Below are 17,386 nucleotides of genomic sequence, written 5' to 3'. Positions count from 1 at the left end.
GGTTTCCTCCCACAGTCCAAAGATGTGCAGGTTAGGTGGATTGGCCATGATAAATTGCCCTTAGTGTCCAAAATTGCCCTTAGTGTTGGGTGGGGTTACTGGGTTATGGGGATAGGGTGGAGGTGTTGACCTTGGGTAGGGTGCTCTTTCTGAGAGCCGGTGCAGACTCGATGGGCCGAATGGCCTCCTTCTGCACTGTAAATTCTATGATAATCTACGGTTCGATTCCCGTACCAGCCTCCCTGGACAGGCGCCGGAATGTGGCGACTAGGGGCTTTTCACAGTAACTTCATTGAAGCCTACTCGTGACAATAAGCGATTTTAATTTCATTTCAGTTCATAATCTTCACCTTGCACAGGAGGAGGCCCCATTTACCCTTCACAGTGCCTCACTCCATACTCCCCAATTGATCTACCCTCCCAACGCCGTGTCCCATTTCGCCTTGATCTTCACAACCCGCTCATCTCCCTGCCCCCCAGCCACTTATATATATCCCCAATTCTTCCCTCCCCTTCCACATCTGGAAGCAGCAGTCACTCCAGCAGGGTGTATCCCGGCAACCTAGGGAACCCTCTCCAGACCTTTTGCGCAAAGTCCCTAACCTGCAGATACCTGAACTTACTCCCCTTTGGCAGCTCTACTGTAGCTCCTCCAGACTGGCGAACCCTTCCTCCAAGTACAAATCCCTCACCTTGACCAGCCCCACATCCCTCCACCTCCTGTATACACTATCCATCTCCCTGGCTCAAACCATGATTCACACACAGCAGCGTTAACACAACATCCCTTCCACCCTAAAATGCCTACTCAGCTGATTCCATATCTTCACCGTGGACTGCACCACTGGGCTCCCTGAATACCCACTCGGAGCCATTGGGAACACTGCCGTTACCATAGCCCTAAAACTAGACCCCTTTCAAGATTCCTCCTCCATCCTAACCCACTCTACCCCTTCTCCTTATCACCACTGCCGCACCTTGTCCACATTCGCCATCCAATAATAATGAAGCAAGTTCGGCAGCGCCAACTCTCCCCCCCCCCCGCTGCCTCTGCCTCTGTAGCAGGGTCCTCCCCACCCTTGGCACCTTCCCAGCCCATACAAAGTCTGAAATGATCGTGTCCACTTTCCGAAAAAAGGCCTTTGGTATAAAGATCGGGAGAGCCTGAAAAATAAACAAGAACCTCGGCAGAATATTCATTTTCACCATTTGGACCCTCCCCGCCAACGTCAACTGCAGTGTATCCCACCTCTTAAGAGATCCCTGGCCTCCTACACCAACTACGTTAATTTCCACTTGTGGAGCCCCGTCCATTCCGTCGCTACCTGAATCCCCAAGTACCTAAACCTATCCCTTGCTATTGTAAACGGCAACCCCCCTAAATTTGCCCGCTTTCCCAGCTCATTCATCGGGAAAACCTCGCTTTTCCCTACATTCAGTTTGTACCCTGAGAAACCTTCAAACCTCCCCAACAGACCCATAATCCTTCCCATACTCTCCAGCGGATCTGAAACATACAGCAACAGGTCATCGGCATAGAGCGACACCCGATGCTCCCTCTGTCTACTAGAGCGTGAGTTAGATCGCGGGAGAGAACCGTGCCAAGTGCCAATCGGTTTGCGATCCAACTGGACCGCTCACATTGGTGAAGTCAGGATCCTGTTGGAGCATGGCGAGAAACCAACAATCACCACATATGGCCCATCTCCAAACAATAATGGGAGCGACCCCTATCTAACCGCCTCCCATGATCTAACCGCCTCCCCAACAAATAGTCATGCGGGTACCAATTAGTATACCTTTTTAAAAACTTGAAGCTGGTGGATTAGCTGCTGTGCAGACCTGAGGAGGGGAGTCTCCATCTTCCCTCCCGGGCAATGAGTCCGGGGGCACTGGGGTTTCTGCCCCAGTGCTCGGGGGGGGGGGGGGGGGGGGGGGGGGGGCCAGCCTTGGTCTTAGTGAAGGGTGGCACTTGGGCTTGAGGGGTTGGGTTTGTGTCTCAGTGCCCACAGGTCTGCCATGCCATCCTCTGGTTCATGTATGCCCATTACAGGCGCAACCCGAGCCCCTGCCTGTGTGTCCCACCAACTACCCATAACTACCACTGACCGTGCAGCCCTCACAGCTGAAGGCTATTGCTAATAGGGAATTTGCAGTCGTGGTTACGTGAGCACTTGACACCTCCCAAGTGGATTCCCATGGGTATGTGTGCCATGTGGCATGTGGGAATTATTGCCAAACATCTCAATCAGACTGTGATGCCTGGACACTGTGCCTGGACACTGTAGGAAGCAATACCACGGACGCAGCAGCCAACATCCGAACACTCAGGGCTGGGCTCAGCACCGGGGACATTTGCGTGACCTGAGTGTGGGTGTGGGCACCAGTGAGGGGACCTGCACCCGGTACAGGTAATGTTACATGCAGGTATCTGGAGTACAGGGTGTGGGGCCAGGGGACCCTGCTGCGGCCGGGGGGTTGTGGGCAGGATGTGTTGGATGGCAGGGGATGTGGGTGGTGTGGGTGGGGGGGAGAGCCATGGGGGGAAGCAGGGTCCTGGGACGGAAGACAGCGCTGATTGTCAGTCTCACAACCGCTGCAATTCCTTACAGATATTACACGGAATGGACCATACCTTGGAACCTGCGGAGGCTGCCCTCACAGTGCTGTTGGCAGGCCATGGGATTCTCTGCCGGCGGGATGCTCTGTTTTGCCGGCAGCCCGGGGGTTTCCCGACGGTGTGGGGCTGCCCCACAATGGGAAACCCCATTGACCAGCCGGCGAAATGGAGCTTCCTGCCAGCGTGCTGAACCAGAAATCTGGTGCGGTGGGACAGAGAATCCAGCCCCTGGTGTCCAGACGCTGGAGAAGGTGGCGGCAGCGGCATTGACAGAGGCCCGAGGTGGTGGCGCATGTGCAAGGCCCTGCCTTACATCCTGAGGACCCGGCTACCCATGAGGCGCTGGAGGGACACAGAGGGCGAGGCTGGCTACAGCCCAAGGTGGAGAGTCGTCGCTGGTCTTTCGAACAGATGACGGACAGTGTGTTCCGCAGGAAGCTCTGCCTCAACAAGGGGACTTGGCACCACATGGAGGAGGAGGATACCCGCTCCCGGTGGCCGTCAAGATCACTGCAGCCCTGACCTTCTATGCCTCAAGATTATTCCAGAGCTCGAGCGTGGACTTGAGTGGCATCTCACAGGTTACAGCCCACAATGCATCATTGAGATCACAGATGCTCTGTTTGCCTGGGTAGCGAACAGTACGAACTTTGACCTGGACCAGGCCCAACAAGCTGCCTGGGCTGCAGATTTCTCCGCCATTGGCGGGACGCCCCAGCTCCACGGGGTAATAGATGGCGCGCATGTTGCCTTGCGCTCACCAGGGCATCTACATCTACAGGAAGGGGTTCCACTCCCTGAACGTCCAGCTTGTGTGCGATCACCACATGGCGGTCATCCATGTGTGTGCACGCTCCCCAGGGACTGCGCGAACCATCCTGGGGCAGTCGGACATCTCCGGCCTCTTTGAGGGATGGGGTACTAGCTGAGGACCTGGCTAATGATGCAGGTGCGGAGGCTAGTAACCGATGTGGAGCTCTAATACACTGAGATCAATGAGGCCGCCCAGCCTGGCATTGAGCAGTGCATCAGATTCCTCTAAATGCGGTTCCGATACCTCGACTGCTCTGGTGGTGTCCTGCAGTACACCCCCCAGAGGGTCATCTGCTTTGTGGTGGTCTCCTGTACCCTGCAAAACGGTATGCCTCTGTAGGGGGGGGGGGGGGGGGTGGAATGGGGGATGGACATATCCAGGACCTCCATGACTGGGGGGGGGGGGTGCTGGGCCTGGGGCAGGGGTTTGGTGGGCGGCCCGCTTTGCAGAAATAAGTGCCAGAGGCATCATATTTCTCGAGTGCAATGTTTTTAATGCTCTACATATGTGTCCCCAACTGAACCCTGGCCCCTGATGGTACCATCCCATCTTCCCCACCCCTCCGAACCCCTAACCCCTTCGCCGATCCCTCATTGCATCAGGAATAGCTAGCTATGGAAAGAGATGAAAGACCATTGGGTGATGGATGTGAAAGAAGACAAGTTAGGAAGGATGTGAAGGACTATGAAGGAGATTTACTGGAATGCCAGGGATGAGTGCCTTCAGTGATATGCAGAAACTGGAGAAACTGGGATGATTCTCCTCAGAGCAGAACTGGTTAAGGTGAGATTGAATCGATATCAAGAGGGGGCAAACCGTGCTTATTGGCAGGAAGGTTGTCAATCAGAGAACACAGATTTTAAATAATTCGTAAAAGAACCAAAAGGGGAATGAGGAGTGTTATTTTTTATTTAACAGTTCTAATGGTCTGCAATGCACTGCCTGAAATGATGGCAGAAGTAGATTTAGTAGTAATTTAAACAGGGGATTGGATATATAATTGAAAAGGAAAAAAATTGCATAGGGAAAGAGCAAGGGACTGGGACTCATTGGATCGCTCTTTCCAAACAGGCAGTACAGCAGAATGGGTAAAATGCCTTCCTGTGCTGTAAGGTTCTATCCAACAAGTTTGTTTTGAATCACTAGCTTTCGGAGCACTGCTCCTTCCTCAGGTTTGCCTGAGGAAGGAGCAGTGCTCCGAAAGATAGAGATTCGAAACAAACCTGTTGGACTTTAACCTGGTAAGATTCTATGATCTGAATTTCCAGATGGCAGAGGCCGGTGAACAAATCCCCGCCAACTCCAGCAGCTCCATCGCTGTATTACACACAAAGGAACATTGATTGGCGTAAGATGGGACTTCTGTCCCTCACTCAGGTGGAACTCCCACCTTGGAGAGCTTCTGGCTGATCAGCTCTCCTGCAACAGTGCTGCAGTGGCTGGAAAACAGTAAGAATTCTTACAACGCCAGGTTAAAATCCAACAGGTTTGTTTCAAACACAAGCTTTCGTAGCACTGCTCCTCCCTCAGAAAGCTCATGTTTGAAACAAACCTGTTGGACTTTAACCTGGTGTTGTAAGACTTCTTACTGTGCTCACCCCAGTCCAACGCCGGCATCTCCACATCGTGGCTGGAAAAGGCACTGCAAGGAGCTGCCTGACACAAAGCCCTTGGAACTGGAGGACAAGGTAAATGGCAGTGGTCCCAGAGCAGAGTGGGTAGGAAAGGCCTGGAGGGTTGCCAGGGGGATGAGTGGGCTCTCAGGGATGGGCCAGAGGGGTGGGGCTTTGGTCTAGGTAGGGTGTCCTTTCAAAATGTTGGTGCAGACTCGATGGGCCAAACGGCCTCCTTCTGCACTGTTGGGATTCTATGAAGTGACCTCAACTGGGGCAAGGGCAGGCTTCCCATCTAAATCCCTGCCTGTCCCAGTGTGAAAGTGCTGTGAGGTCAGGGTGGGTGGGAATCCCATCCATGCAGCTTCACATTCCCCCCTGCCTCATAACCTGCCCTGGTGTGTGGTGGGAGGGCAATTTGGCGGAACGTAAAATTCTGGCCTGTTCCCAGTGATTAATATGACATTGATGACAGTCATTTATATCATGGAAAAATAATGGAGCATTTATCCCACTGTCTTGTAATTCTCTTGGGGTCTCATGTATTGACCTGTCGATGCATATATAACCTGTACTAATGGCTGTTCATATCATGCCGTGGTATGAAGGTTGGAGGAACAAACTGATAGATTGAACAATGAGTTGAACTAATTACTGCGCCCACTGTTGGAAGCTCTCTTGGCATCCACTATTCACTTCATGATGGTGGAAACTCATCCTCGTGTGTTGTCTGATGACCACTGTAACTCTCCTCGGGAAAGTGAGTGGCATCTGTTTCAGGACATGGTAGCATTTCTGCTGATGAAAAGTTTGGACTCAAGGTAGATCTGATAATCTGGTATCTAAACCAATCAGTCCATGTAAATGATTGATAGGCCCGCCTGCCTCGTGGTGGGGGGGGGGGCAGAGATTATAACTATTTGTCTCTGGGCAACATTGCAAGCCAGTGCCCTAATATGTGGGCTGGTTTGTTGGCACAAGGTTGTGGATGTATGTGAGTGCTCTCTGATGGTATGCTTCAACAACTGGGAATTCTGCTGGGGGGATGGTTTCTCCACAGGAACCTCCAGCGAAATGGTTAAAAACTAACTTGTGCTATTGTGCCTCGTTCTCCAACCACCTTCCATTAAAATGGCAGCAAGGGACCTGCAGAATGCTGGCGTCAATAGTTTTACTTACTTTTCCAAACCACGTTCTTCGGTCTTACATCAGTTTCATTATGTGGTGTTGCGGTAGTACCACTGGGCTTGTAATTCAGAGGCTAATGTCCTGGATGATCAGGGTTCAAATCCCACCATCGCAGCTGGTGACATTTTAGATCCAATTAATGATCTGGAATTGAGAAGCCAGTCTCAGTAATGCTGATTATTAAACAATTGTTGATTGCTGTAAAAACCCACCCGGTTCACGACTGCCCCCTGGGGAAGGAAATCTGGCATCCTTAACTGTTTGGCCTACATGTCGACTCTTAACTGTCCTCAGAAATGGCATGGCAAGTCAGTTCTGGATGGGCAACAAATGCTGGCCTTGCCAGTGATGTCCACATCCCCTGATTATAAAAGGAAAATAAACCTGTATGGATTCCTCAGCAGTTTGTTTGGGAGTGGCTTAAACATGTTGATGTGGGTCAGTGCAATTCGCCTATTCAACAGGAAACTGTTCTTGTCTTCCAGTCTTCGGGATTTGTTGAATAGTGTTTTTTTTTAACTCTCATCTTCTATTTACTGTACGTCTGTAGCCAGACTCCTGTCTGATACAAGAACGGCTTTGACTTTCCTTAATACGTTCACTTTAAGTTTGTGTGCCTATGGGAGGCAGATTAATGACTCTGGTGTTTAGGACGAGGGGTTATGCAACTTTCTCTAGGGCAACAGAATGAGGTGCCCTGCTTACACTAGCAATATAATAAGGGTGATGCAGTGCTTGGGTCTCTCGAGGTCTGTCCAAACTGTTTATGGCAACTTCATCTGGATGGCTGTCTGACTCAAGAATTATATACACACAGGTAAAGACAGGCATTTTCTCGGCTGCCGAACGGACTGAGTCACTGACAAGCGAAACGAGGAGGAGTTTGGCCTGCAGCAATACATCAAGGGTGAGGTTTAGCACACACAAAGAGAAACGTGCGGTTGAAAGCTTCTGCATGCTCACAGAGGAGGGAATGTTTAAATATAGAATATAATGCACAATTAGTATTGATGAGAACAGAGGAGATACCTGCTTCGATTGGTTGTTGAACCTGTTTGACTTGATAGGATGGTGCAGAGTGACTTGTATATGGGGGAGGGTGGTATATTATGTATATGCTTTTCCTGTTTGTTATTTGGCATCTGTCATATTTATGTTCCTGTAAATTGCCTTGTTTTTTTTTAACAACATGAAATGTGCTAACTAAATGCAAATGAACTGTGTGTGAGATTCTCCCTGTCCAATGGTTATTTCTAGGGGTTAAAATTCTGTTTTGGGATCATTGGGGTCACTGGTGCATGTCCCTTGGAACATCTCATTCCAAGAGGAGTTTGGGGAAGTGGAGGGCTTTCAATACATGCCCCTCTTTAAACCCAGGGCAGGGCAGATCTGGTCACGAATCTGCGTGACTGATGGTTAGGCAGAAAAGGGGAGGGTAACATTTTTATCATAGTTGTACTCTCACCTCTCCATGACAACCTCGTCTTAGATTTGGGTGCTTGGCTGGGTGTATTAAGTCTTGTGGCTCTCTGGTTATTGTGTCTGTTCCAGGAAAACAAGCTGAGGAATATGAACATGTGCATTTCTGGATGCAGGATGTCTTCTAGGTCAGCGTGTATTCACAGAATAGTTTATGGAGATTTTTAGCCTGGTACAAATAGATGCCAATTAAGATAATAGTATCGCAATGAATGTCTTCTGTGTTGAGTGAAAGTATAATTTTTTTTTTCTTTTTTTAAATTTAGAGTACCCAATTATTTTTTCCAATTAAGGGGCAATTTAGAGTGGCCAATCTACCTATCCTGCACATTTTTGGGTTGTGGGGGTAAAACCCATGCAGGCAATATGTTTCAGGGACACAGGCATGCATATTGAACAGCGTATTTGAGGACATACAAATTAACCTTGGTTGAGGACGCAGAATCCATAGAATCTCTACAGTGCAGAAGGAGGCCATTCGGCCCATTAGGTCTGCACCCACCCTCCAAAATAGAACCCTACCAAGGCCCTCCACTCTACCCCTGTAACCCCACCGAACCGGCACATCTTTGGACATTAAGGAGCAATTTAGCATGGTCAATCCACCTAACCGGCACATCTTTGGACATTAAGGAGCAATTTAGCATGGTCAATCCACCTAGCCTGCACATCTTTTGTCTGGGGGATGAAGCTGGAGCACCCGGAGGAAACCTACACAGAAACAGGAGAACGTATAAACTCCACAGAGTCACCCAAGGCCAGAATTATGCCTGGGTCCCTGGTGCCGTGAGCTGGCAATGCTAACCACTGTGCCACACTGCCGCCCCACATAAATCTATCATTTATTGAAAAGCAGGTTGCAATATTATTGAATGGATGACCAGTAAATTATTAATCACTGGGAGTTATCTGATTTGTGCCTTCCTGTGATTCAGTGTGTTAGATTAGTAAATAACTCATCGTGTCAAACGTTAATAGACCTCGATTGGTTGATTGATCTATTAACAAGAAGAGTGTGTTGGAAAGATCTGTGTGAGGCAACTAACTTGATGCACACATAGTTATGGTACAAGTTAACAGGGTTCTAGTTTCATGCATGGTTGTGTGGTGGTGTGATGTGTGTGAATAGTGGGTGCTGTTCTGATGGGTGTGGTTAGTGGGTGCTGTTCTGATGGGTGTGGATAGTAGGTGCTGTTCCGATGGGTGTGGATAGTAGGTGCTGTTCCGATGGGTGTGGATAGTGGGTGCTGTTCTGATGGGTGTGGATAGTGGGTGCTGGTCTGATGGGTGTGGTTAGTGGGTGCTGTTCTGATGGGTGTGGATAGTAGGTGCTGTTCCGATGGGTGTGGATAGTGGGTGCTGTTCTGATGGGTGTGGATAGTAGGTGCTGTTCTGATGGGTGTGGACAGTAGGTGCTGTTCTGATGGGTGTGGATAGTAGGTGCTGTTCTGATGGATGTGGACAGTGGGTGCTGGTCTGATGGGTGTGGACAGTAGGTGCTGTTCTGATGGGTGTGGACAGTGGGTGCTGTTCCGATGGGTGTGGATAGTGGGTGATGGTCTGATGGGTGTGGTTAGTGGGTGCTGTTCCGATGGGTGTGGATAGTAGGTGCTGGTCTGATGGGTGTGGATAGTGGGTGCTGTTCTGATGGGTGTGGATAGTGGGTGCTGGTCTGATGGGTGTGGATAGTGGGTGCTGTTCTGATGGGTGTGGACAGTGGGTGCTGTTCCGATGGGTGTGGATAGTGGGTGCTGTTCTGATGGGTGTGGATAGTGGGTGCTGTTCTGATGGGTGTGGACAGTGGGTGCTGTTCCGATGGGTGTGGACAGTGGGTGCCGGTCTGATGGGTGTGGATAGTGGGTGCTGTTCTGATGGGTGTGGATAGTGGGTGCTGTTCCGATGGGTGTGGATAGTGGGTGATGGTCTGATGGGTATGGACAGTGGGTGCTGGTCTGATGGGTGTGGATAGTGGGTGCTGGTCTGATGGGTGTGGATAGTGGGTGCTGTTCTGATGGGTGTGGTTAGTGGGTGCTGGTCTGATGGGTGTGGATAGTGGGTGCTGTTCTGATGGGTGTGGTTAGTGGGTGCTGTTCTGATGGGTGTGGACAGTGGGTGCTGTTCTGATGGGTGTGGATAGTGGGTGCTGGACTGATGGGTATGGACAGTGGGTGCTGGTCTGATGGGTGTGGACAGTGGGTGCTGGACTGATGGGTGTGGACAGTGGGTGCTGGACTGATGGGTGTGGACAGTGGGTGATGGTCTGATGGGTGTGGACAGTGGGTGCTGGTCTGATGGGTGTGGATAGTGGGTGATGGTCTGATGGGTGTGGACAGTGGGTGCTGGACTGATGGGTGTGGACAGTGGGTGATGGTCTGATGGGTGTGGACAGTGGGTGATGGTCTGATGGGTGTGGACAGTGGGTGCTGGACTGATGGGTGTGGACAGTGGGTGCTGTTCTGATGGGTGTGGACAGTGGGTGCTGTTCTGATGGGTGTGGACAGTGGGTGATGGTCTGATGGGTGTGGATAGTGGGTGATGGTCTGATGGGTGTGGACAGTGGGTGATGGTCTGATGGGTGTGGACAGTGGGTGCTGGACTGATGGGTGTGGACAGTGGGTGCTGGACTGATGGGTGTGGACAGTGGGTGATGGTCTGATGGGTGTGGACAGTGGGTGCTGGACTGATGGGTGTGGACAGTGGGTGCTGTTCTGATGGGTGTGGACAGTGGGTGCTGGTCTGATGAGTGTGGACAGTGGGTGCTGGTATGATGGGTGTGGACAGTGGGTGCCGGTCTGATGGGTGTGGACAGTGGGTGCTGGTCTGATGGGTGTGGATAGTGGGTGCTGTTCTAATGGGTGTGGATAGTGGGTGCTGGTCTGATGGGTGTGGACAGTGGGTGCTGTTCTGATGGGTGTGGACAGTGGGTGCTGGTCTGATGGGTGTGAATAGTGGGTGATGGTCTGATGGGTGTGGTTAGTGGGTGCTGGTCTGATGGGTGTGGTTAGTGGGTGCTGTTCTGATGGGTGTGGATAGTGGGTGCTGGTCTGATGGGTGTGGACAGTGGGTGCTGTTCTGATGGGTGTGGACAGTGGGTGCTGGTCTGATGGGTGTGGATAGTGGGTGATGGTCTGATGGGTGTGGATAGTGGGTGCTGGTCTGATGGGTGTGGATAGTGGGTGCTGGTCTGATGGGTGTGGATAGTGGGTGATGGTCTGATGGGTGTGGACAGTGGGTGCTGGTCTGATGGGTGTGGATAGTGGGTGATGGTCTGATGGGTGTGGTTAGTGGGTGCTGTTCTGATGGGTGTGGATAGTGGGTGCTGGTCTGATGGGTGTGGATAGTGGGTGATGGTCTGATGGGTGTGAATAGTGGGTGCTGTTCTGATGGGTGTGGATAGTGGGTGCTGGTCTGATGGGTGTGAATAGTGAGACCCACGGGGAGATCAACAATGGTTTTGCCGTGGTCCTCGTGGGGATTATGACACTAACCAACAAAAAAGATGTTATTTTTTAAAATTTAATGTATCCAATTCTTTTTTTTCCATTAAGGGGCAGTTTAGCTTGGCCAATTCACCTACCCTGCGTATCTTTGAGTTGTGGGGGTGAAACCCACACAGTCAGGGGAGAATGTGCAAACTCCACACAGACGGGCAGCATGGCGGCGCAGTGGTTAGCACTGCTGCCTCACGCCGCTGAGGATCTGAGTTCGATCCTGGCCCCGGGTCACTGTCCATGTGGAATTTACACATTATCCCCGTGTTTGCATGGGTTCACCCCCATAACCCAAAGATGTGCAGGGTACGTGGATTGGCCACGCTAAAATTGCTCCTCAATTGGAAAAATCATTAATTGGGTACTCTGAATTTATTTAAAAAGAACTCAAAAACATACAGAGAGTGATCTGGGGCCGGGTTCGAACCCGGGCCCTCAGCACTCTGAGGCATCAGTGCTGACCACTGTGGCATTGTGCTGCCCTCAACCGACAAAAAAGATAATGGTGCAAGGCAAAAGGATGAGTGATGCACTTGTCATGGTTCAAGAGGTCTGTGTTCCTGAACCCATTCTTTACATGGAAGAATTCACCATCCTGTGAAGGTGTCCATCATTATAGACCAGCCAGGTTCAGCGCCTGGGGTAGCATGGGTTCAGCAGAAATATAAAGATTGAGGCAGAGTGAGCAGAATTTATAGAGATTTATATAGATTATATATATCTATGTAATATGGGGTGACTTCAATAACAGGAAATTGAGCGGATGTCTTTTGTTACAAGGAGCCCTTGTTTTGGCATGAATGGGTTGAAGTAGAAATCGACTTATAATCCATCCACCTTCATCGTAAACGGTACTGGGAGGTAAAGATTGCAGTTCTGTACAGGGAAGCAAAATTCGGAGAGAATGAGACAACTTCATTTGGCAGAGTCATCTAATTTTTGGGTAAAGTGCACTGAAGGCAAAGTGATTGTGATGGCAAGAGGCAGAAACGGGCAGCCCTACATCTTTGAAGTGGAATCTCAGCCTAACTACTTACAGTTCAGGGTGTGCGTTTTTATATATTGCAGGTTCACATATCAAGATGTCCGAACATGCTTGATTTAAAAGCATTGTGTCTTATCATTTTTGAATTTCTCGCTTTAAGTTAGATGGGAAGGAGCCAGCACACAGGGCTGACTTGTCACAGGCTTCTCAGTAAAGAAACAAGCATATTTTAAAAACACCATCATTGTTGGAGTGTTTGGAGATGTCTTAAACACAGACATGAGACAGTCTCAGGAGCCATCCCCAAAATACTTGTTATCCTCTTCCACCACCTGCCCCGCACTCCTGTTCTCCTGGACCCATCTACTATCATCTGCTTTTTGTACTTGGCACAAGATGAGATACAGTATCTGGGCAGCATGGTAACACACTGTGTAGCACTGTTGCTTCACAGCTCCAGGGTCCCAGGTTCGCTTCCTAGCTTGGGTCACTGTCTGTGTGGACTCTGTACGCTCTCCCCCGTGTCTGCGTGGGTTTCCTCCGGGTTCTCCAGTTTCCTGCCACAAGTCCCGAAAGACGTGCTGTTAGGTAATTTGGGCATTCTGAATTCTCCCTCTGTCTACCCGAACAGGCGCCGGAATGTGGCGACTCGGAGCTTTTCACAGTAACTTCATTGCAGTGTCAATGTAAGCCTACTTGTGACAATAAATATTATTATTGTATGCGAATACTGTTGGTAGACAGAATTCTGCCTGCTTCCAATGCAACAAAAAAGTTTTGAATAGAGCAGTTCATCCTATCAATGGATATTTTCGTGTTTCTCTGCGAAAGTAACTTGATTGAAGCTGTGTAGGGAAATTGCAGGAACATATTTGCATTCCATGTGTGTGGTTCTCCTGGATGTGGCTCTCAGGCAGGAAGCTGGTGAGGGATGCAGCCCTCTATAAAATGTAAGTGAGAAACACTGTCACTACGCCTCTCCATGTATTGTGTCCAATTCTGGGGTCTGCACATTAGCACGGACTTCAAGGCTTTGGAGAGGGTGCAAAGGAGATTTACTAGAATGGTGCCAGGAATGAGGAGTTTCAGTTTTATGGCAAGACTAGAGAAGATAAGATTGTTCTCCTAAGAACAGAGAAGGCTAACATGTGATTTAGCAGAGGAGTTCAAAATGATGAGGGATTTTCATAGAGTCAGGAGGACTTTCACTGGCAGAAGAGTCAGAAATCAGGGGACAGAACAGATTTTATACAATTGGAAAAAATGGAATGGGTTGATGAGGAGCAATTTTCTTTTATGAAGCATGTTGTTGCAGTTTGGAATGCATTGCCTGAACATGTGAAGGAAACAGATTTAGTGGCAACTTTCAAAAGGCAATTGGATCTCTACTTAAAAAGGAGAAACTTGCAGAGCTATGGGGAAAGAGGCTAACGTTGTTCCTGTTTCAAAGGGCTGACCTTAGCAGGATGGGTCGTAAAGCCTCCTCTGTGCTATACGATACTCTGATGTTATGCCAGCAGCAAGCACATGACTGGTGATGATTTGGCAGCCTCAAGAATGGGCCAATGTTTGCCCTGGACATATTGGCTGGGATTCATGCATTTCTTTAAATATTATTGCAGCCTGTGGTTATCACAGTCCACACACTCACCCAAGCAGCGGAAGGAGAACTTTGCTGAAAGCGTTGGTCACTGCCAACCTCCAATGGTCTGTCTGCTGGCAGTGGGGCAAGGGGCGGGGGTTGCCCATGGTCATCTGGTGTCTTCAGTCGTGCCTGTGAAGGTTTGTGCCAGTGCCAAACCTTTGGCAGACTTCAATTGTGTGTTTTAACAAACAAACACAAGGGAGCTTTAAATCTAGCTTTCGAGGGGAGCTAAGCAGGGAACCATGTTTACAGGAAGAGAAGTGTTTGTTTGTCAGCAGACAATTGAGGAAAAAGAAACCAACAATGACCACAGAACGTGAAAAAGACATCAACGGCCCCATGTGACTGAGGCTCCAGTCTTACACTGAATGTTTCCTACAAATGCTTGGTGTTAACTCCTTCGTCACCTCAAAATCAACTTTGTTCAGCCTGCCATGCAATGGAGAGGATTAAACCTCAAACAACTGACTCTCCTTTCACTGAGACTCCAAGCAATGTTTTGCAGGTGGGGAGCTACTTGGTGCTGTTCAGCTGCTGACAGACGTACTGTCTCTGCTAAGTTGCTGTTGCACTTGCACTGCATGGCTGTGTGTATGTGTGTGGTGGTATCTGTGTGTGTGTGTGTGTGATTGTGTGTGTGTGGTGGCGTGTGTGTGTGTGTGGTGGTATCTGTGTGTGTGTGTGTGTGTGTGTGTGATTGTGTGTGTGTGGTGGCGTGTGTGTGTGTGTGTGGTGGTATCTGTGTGTGTGTGGTGGCATCTGTGTGTGTGGGTGTGTGTAGTGGCATGTGTGTGTGTGTGTGTGTGTGTGGTGGTATCTGTGTGTGTGGTGGCATCTGTGTGTGTGTGTGTGGTGACATGTGTGTGTGTGGTATCTGTGTGTGTGTGTGTATGGTGGCATGTGTGTGTGTGGTATCTGTGTGTGTGTGTGTGTGGTGGCATCTGTGTGTGTGTGTGGTGGCATCTGTGTGTGTGTGTGTAGTGGCATGTGTGCATGTGTGTGGTGGTATCTGTGTGTGTGTGGTGGTGTCTGTGTGTGTGTGTGGTGGTATATGCATGTGTGTGTGTGGTATCTGTGTGTGTGTGTGTGGTGATATCTGTGTGTGTGTGTGATGGTATCTGTGCGTGTGTGGTGGTATATGTGTGTGTGGTGGTATCTGTGTGTGTGTATGTGTGTGGTATCTGTGTGTGTGTGTGTGTGTGGTGGTATCTGTGTGTGTGTGGTGATATCTGTGTGTGTGTGATGGTATCTGTGTGTGTGTGGTGGTATATGTGTGTGTGGTGGTATCTGTGTGTGTGTGTAGTGGTACCTGTGTGTGTATGTGTGTGGTATCTGTGTGTGTGTGTGGTGGTATCTGTGTGTGTGTGGTGGTATCTGTGTGTGTGTGGGGGGGGGGTATCTTTGTATGTGTGTGTGTGTGGTGGTATCTGTGTGTGTGTGGTGGTATCTGTGTGTGTGTGGTGGTATCTGTGTGTGTGGGGGGGGGTATCTTTGTATGTGTGTGTGTGTGTGTGTGGTGGTATCTGTGTGTGTGTGTGGTGGTATCTGTGTGTGTGTGGTGGTATCTGTGTGTGTGTGGTGGTATCTGTGTGTGTGGGGGGGTATCGTTGTATGTGTGTGTGTGTGTGGTGGTATCTGTGTGTGTGTGTGGTGGTATCTGTGTGTGTGTGGTGGTATCTGTGTGTGTTTGTGGTGGTATCTGTGTGTGTGTGACATGGGTGTGTGTGGTGATATCTGTGTGTGTGGGGGGGTATCGTTGTATGTGTGTGTGTGTGTGTGTGGTGGTATCTGTGTGTGTGTGTGTGGTGGTATCTGTGTGTGTGTGTGGTGGTATCTGTGTGTGTGTGACATGGGTGTGTGTGGTGGTATCTGTGAGTGATGGTATCTGTGTGTGTGTGTGTGGTATATCTATGTGTGTGTGGCGTGTATGGTGGTATCTGTGTGTGTGTGTGACGTGGGTGTGTGTGGTGGTATCTGTGAGTGATGATATCTGTGTGTGTGTGTGTGTGGTGGTATCTGTGTATGTATGGCATGTGTGGTGGTATCTGTGTGTGGTGGTATCTGTGTGTGTGTCTGTTTTTGGGGAGTGTGTGTGTTTTTGTCGGGAGTGTGTGTGATGTGGTGGTATCTGTGTGTGTGGGGAGTGTGTGTGATGTGGGGAGTGTGTGTTTGTGATGGTATCTGTGTGAGTGTGTGTATGTGTATTTTGGAGAGGGGTGTGGAGGCTCTGGGGGTGGTGTGATACTCTGTGGGCAAATGTGATACAGTGTGCGGGCAGGATGCACAATGTGATTCGATGTGTGGGGGTCTTATGGTCTTATAGGATCTACTTCCATTTGGAAGCAAGTGGTCGTATTAGCGAGAGGCAGCACGGTTTTGTGAAGGGGTGGTTGTGTCTCACTAACTTGATGGAGTTTTTCGAGGAGGTCACAAAGATGATTGATGCAGGTAGGGCAGTGGATGTTGTCTATATGGCCTTCAGTAAGGCCTTTGACAAGGCCCCTCATGGTAGACTGGTACAGAAGGTGAAGTCACACGGGATCAGAGGTGAACTGGCAGGATGGATACAGAACTGGCTAGGTCATAGAAGGCAGAGAGTAGCAATGGAAGGGTGCGTTTCTGATTGGAGGGCTGTGACTAGTGGTGTTCCGCAGGGATCAGTGCTGGGACCTTTGCTGTTTGTGGTATATATAAATGATTTGGAGGAAAATTTGACTGGTCTGATTAGTAAGTTTGCGGACGACACAAAGGTTTGTGGAATTACGGATCGCGATGAGGACAGTCAGAGGATACAGCAGGATTTAGATCATTTGGAGACTTGGGCAGCAAGTAGGCAGATGGAGTTTAATCCGGACAAATGTGAGGTAATGCATTTTGGAAGGTCTAATACAGGTAGGGAATATACAGTGAATGGTAGAACCCTCAAGAGTATTGACAGTCAGAGAGATCTTGATGTACAGGTCCACAGATCATTGAAAGGGGCAACACAGGTGGAGAAGGTAGTCAAGAAGGCATACGGCATGCTTGCCTTCATTGGCCGGGGCATTGAGTATAAGAATTGGCAAGTCATGTTGCAGCTGTATAGAACCTTAGTTAGGCCACACTTGGAGTATAGTGTTCAATTCTGGTCGCCACACTACCAGAAGGATGTGGAAGCTTTAGAGAGGGTGCAGAAGAGATTTACCAGGATGTTGCCTGATGTGGAGGGCATTAGCTATGAGGAGAGGTTGAATAAACCTGGTTTGTTCTCACTGGAAAGAAGGAGGTTGAGGGGCGACCAGATAGAGGCTTACAAAATTATGAGGGGCATAGACAGAGTGGATAGTCAGAGGCGTTTTCCCATGGTAGAGGGGTCAATTACTAGGGGGCATAGGTTTAAGGTGCGAGGGGCAAGGTTTAGAGGAGATGTACGAGGCAAGTTTTTTACACAGAGGGTAATGGGTGCCTGGAACTCGCTGCCGGAGGTGGTGGTGGGAGCAGGGACAATAGTGACATTTAAGGGGCATCTTGACAAATACATGAATAGGATGGGAATAGAGGGATATGGACCC

The 17,386-nt window shown here is 49.6% G+C and overlaps 1 protein-coding gene across 4 annotated transcripts in view; it reads left to right on the top strand.

The window, feature by feature from the left end:
• sept5a (septin 5a) overlaps nucleotides 1-17,386 on the top strand; it is a 176,286-nt gene that overhangs the window by 52,046 nt on the left and 106,854 nt on the right. For 2 of the 4 annotated variants that reach the window (XM_038792917.1, XM_038792911.1), the window contains exon 3: nucleotides 7,053-7,142. The exons of the other annotated variants lie outside the window; for them this stretch is intronic. In XM_038792917.1, the coding sequence (XP_038648845.1) occupies nucleotides 7,053-7,142 (90 nt within the window). The remainder of the gene's footprint in view (nucleotides 1-7,052; nucleotides 7,143-17,386) is intronic. 4 annotated transcript variants of the gene reach the window in all.

This window comes from Scyliorhinus canicula, chromosome 1, assembly GCF_902713615.1.
Source record: "Scyliorhinus canicula chromosome 1, sScyCan1.1, whole genome shotgun sequence".
Classification (NCBI taxonomy): Eukaryota; Metazoa; Chordata; class Chondrichthyes; order Carcharhiniformes; family Scyliorhinidae; genus Scyliorhinus; species Scyliorhinus canicula.
This window is presented reverse-complemented; position numbering and strand designations above follow the sequence as displayed.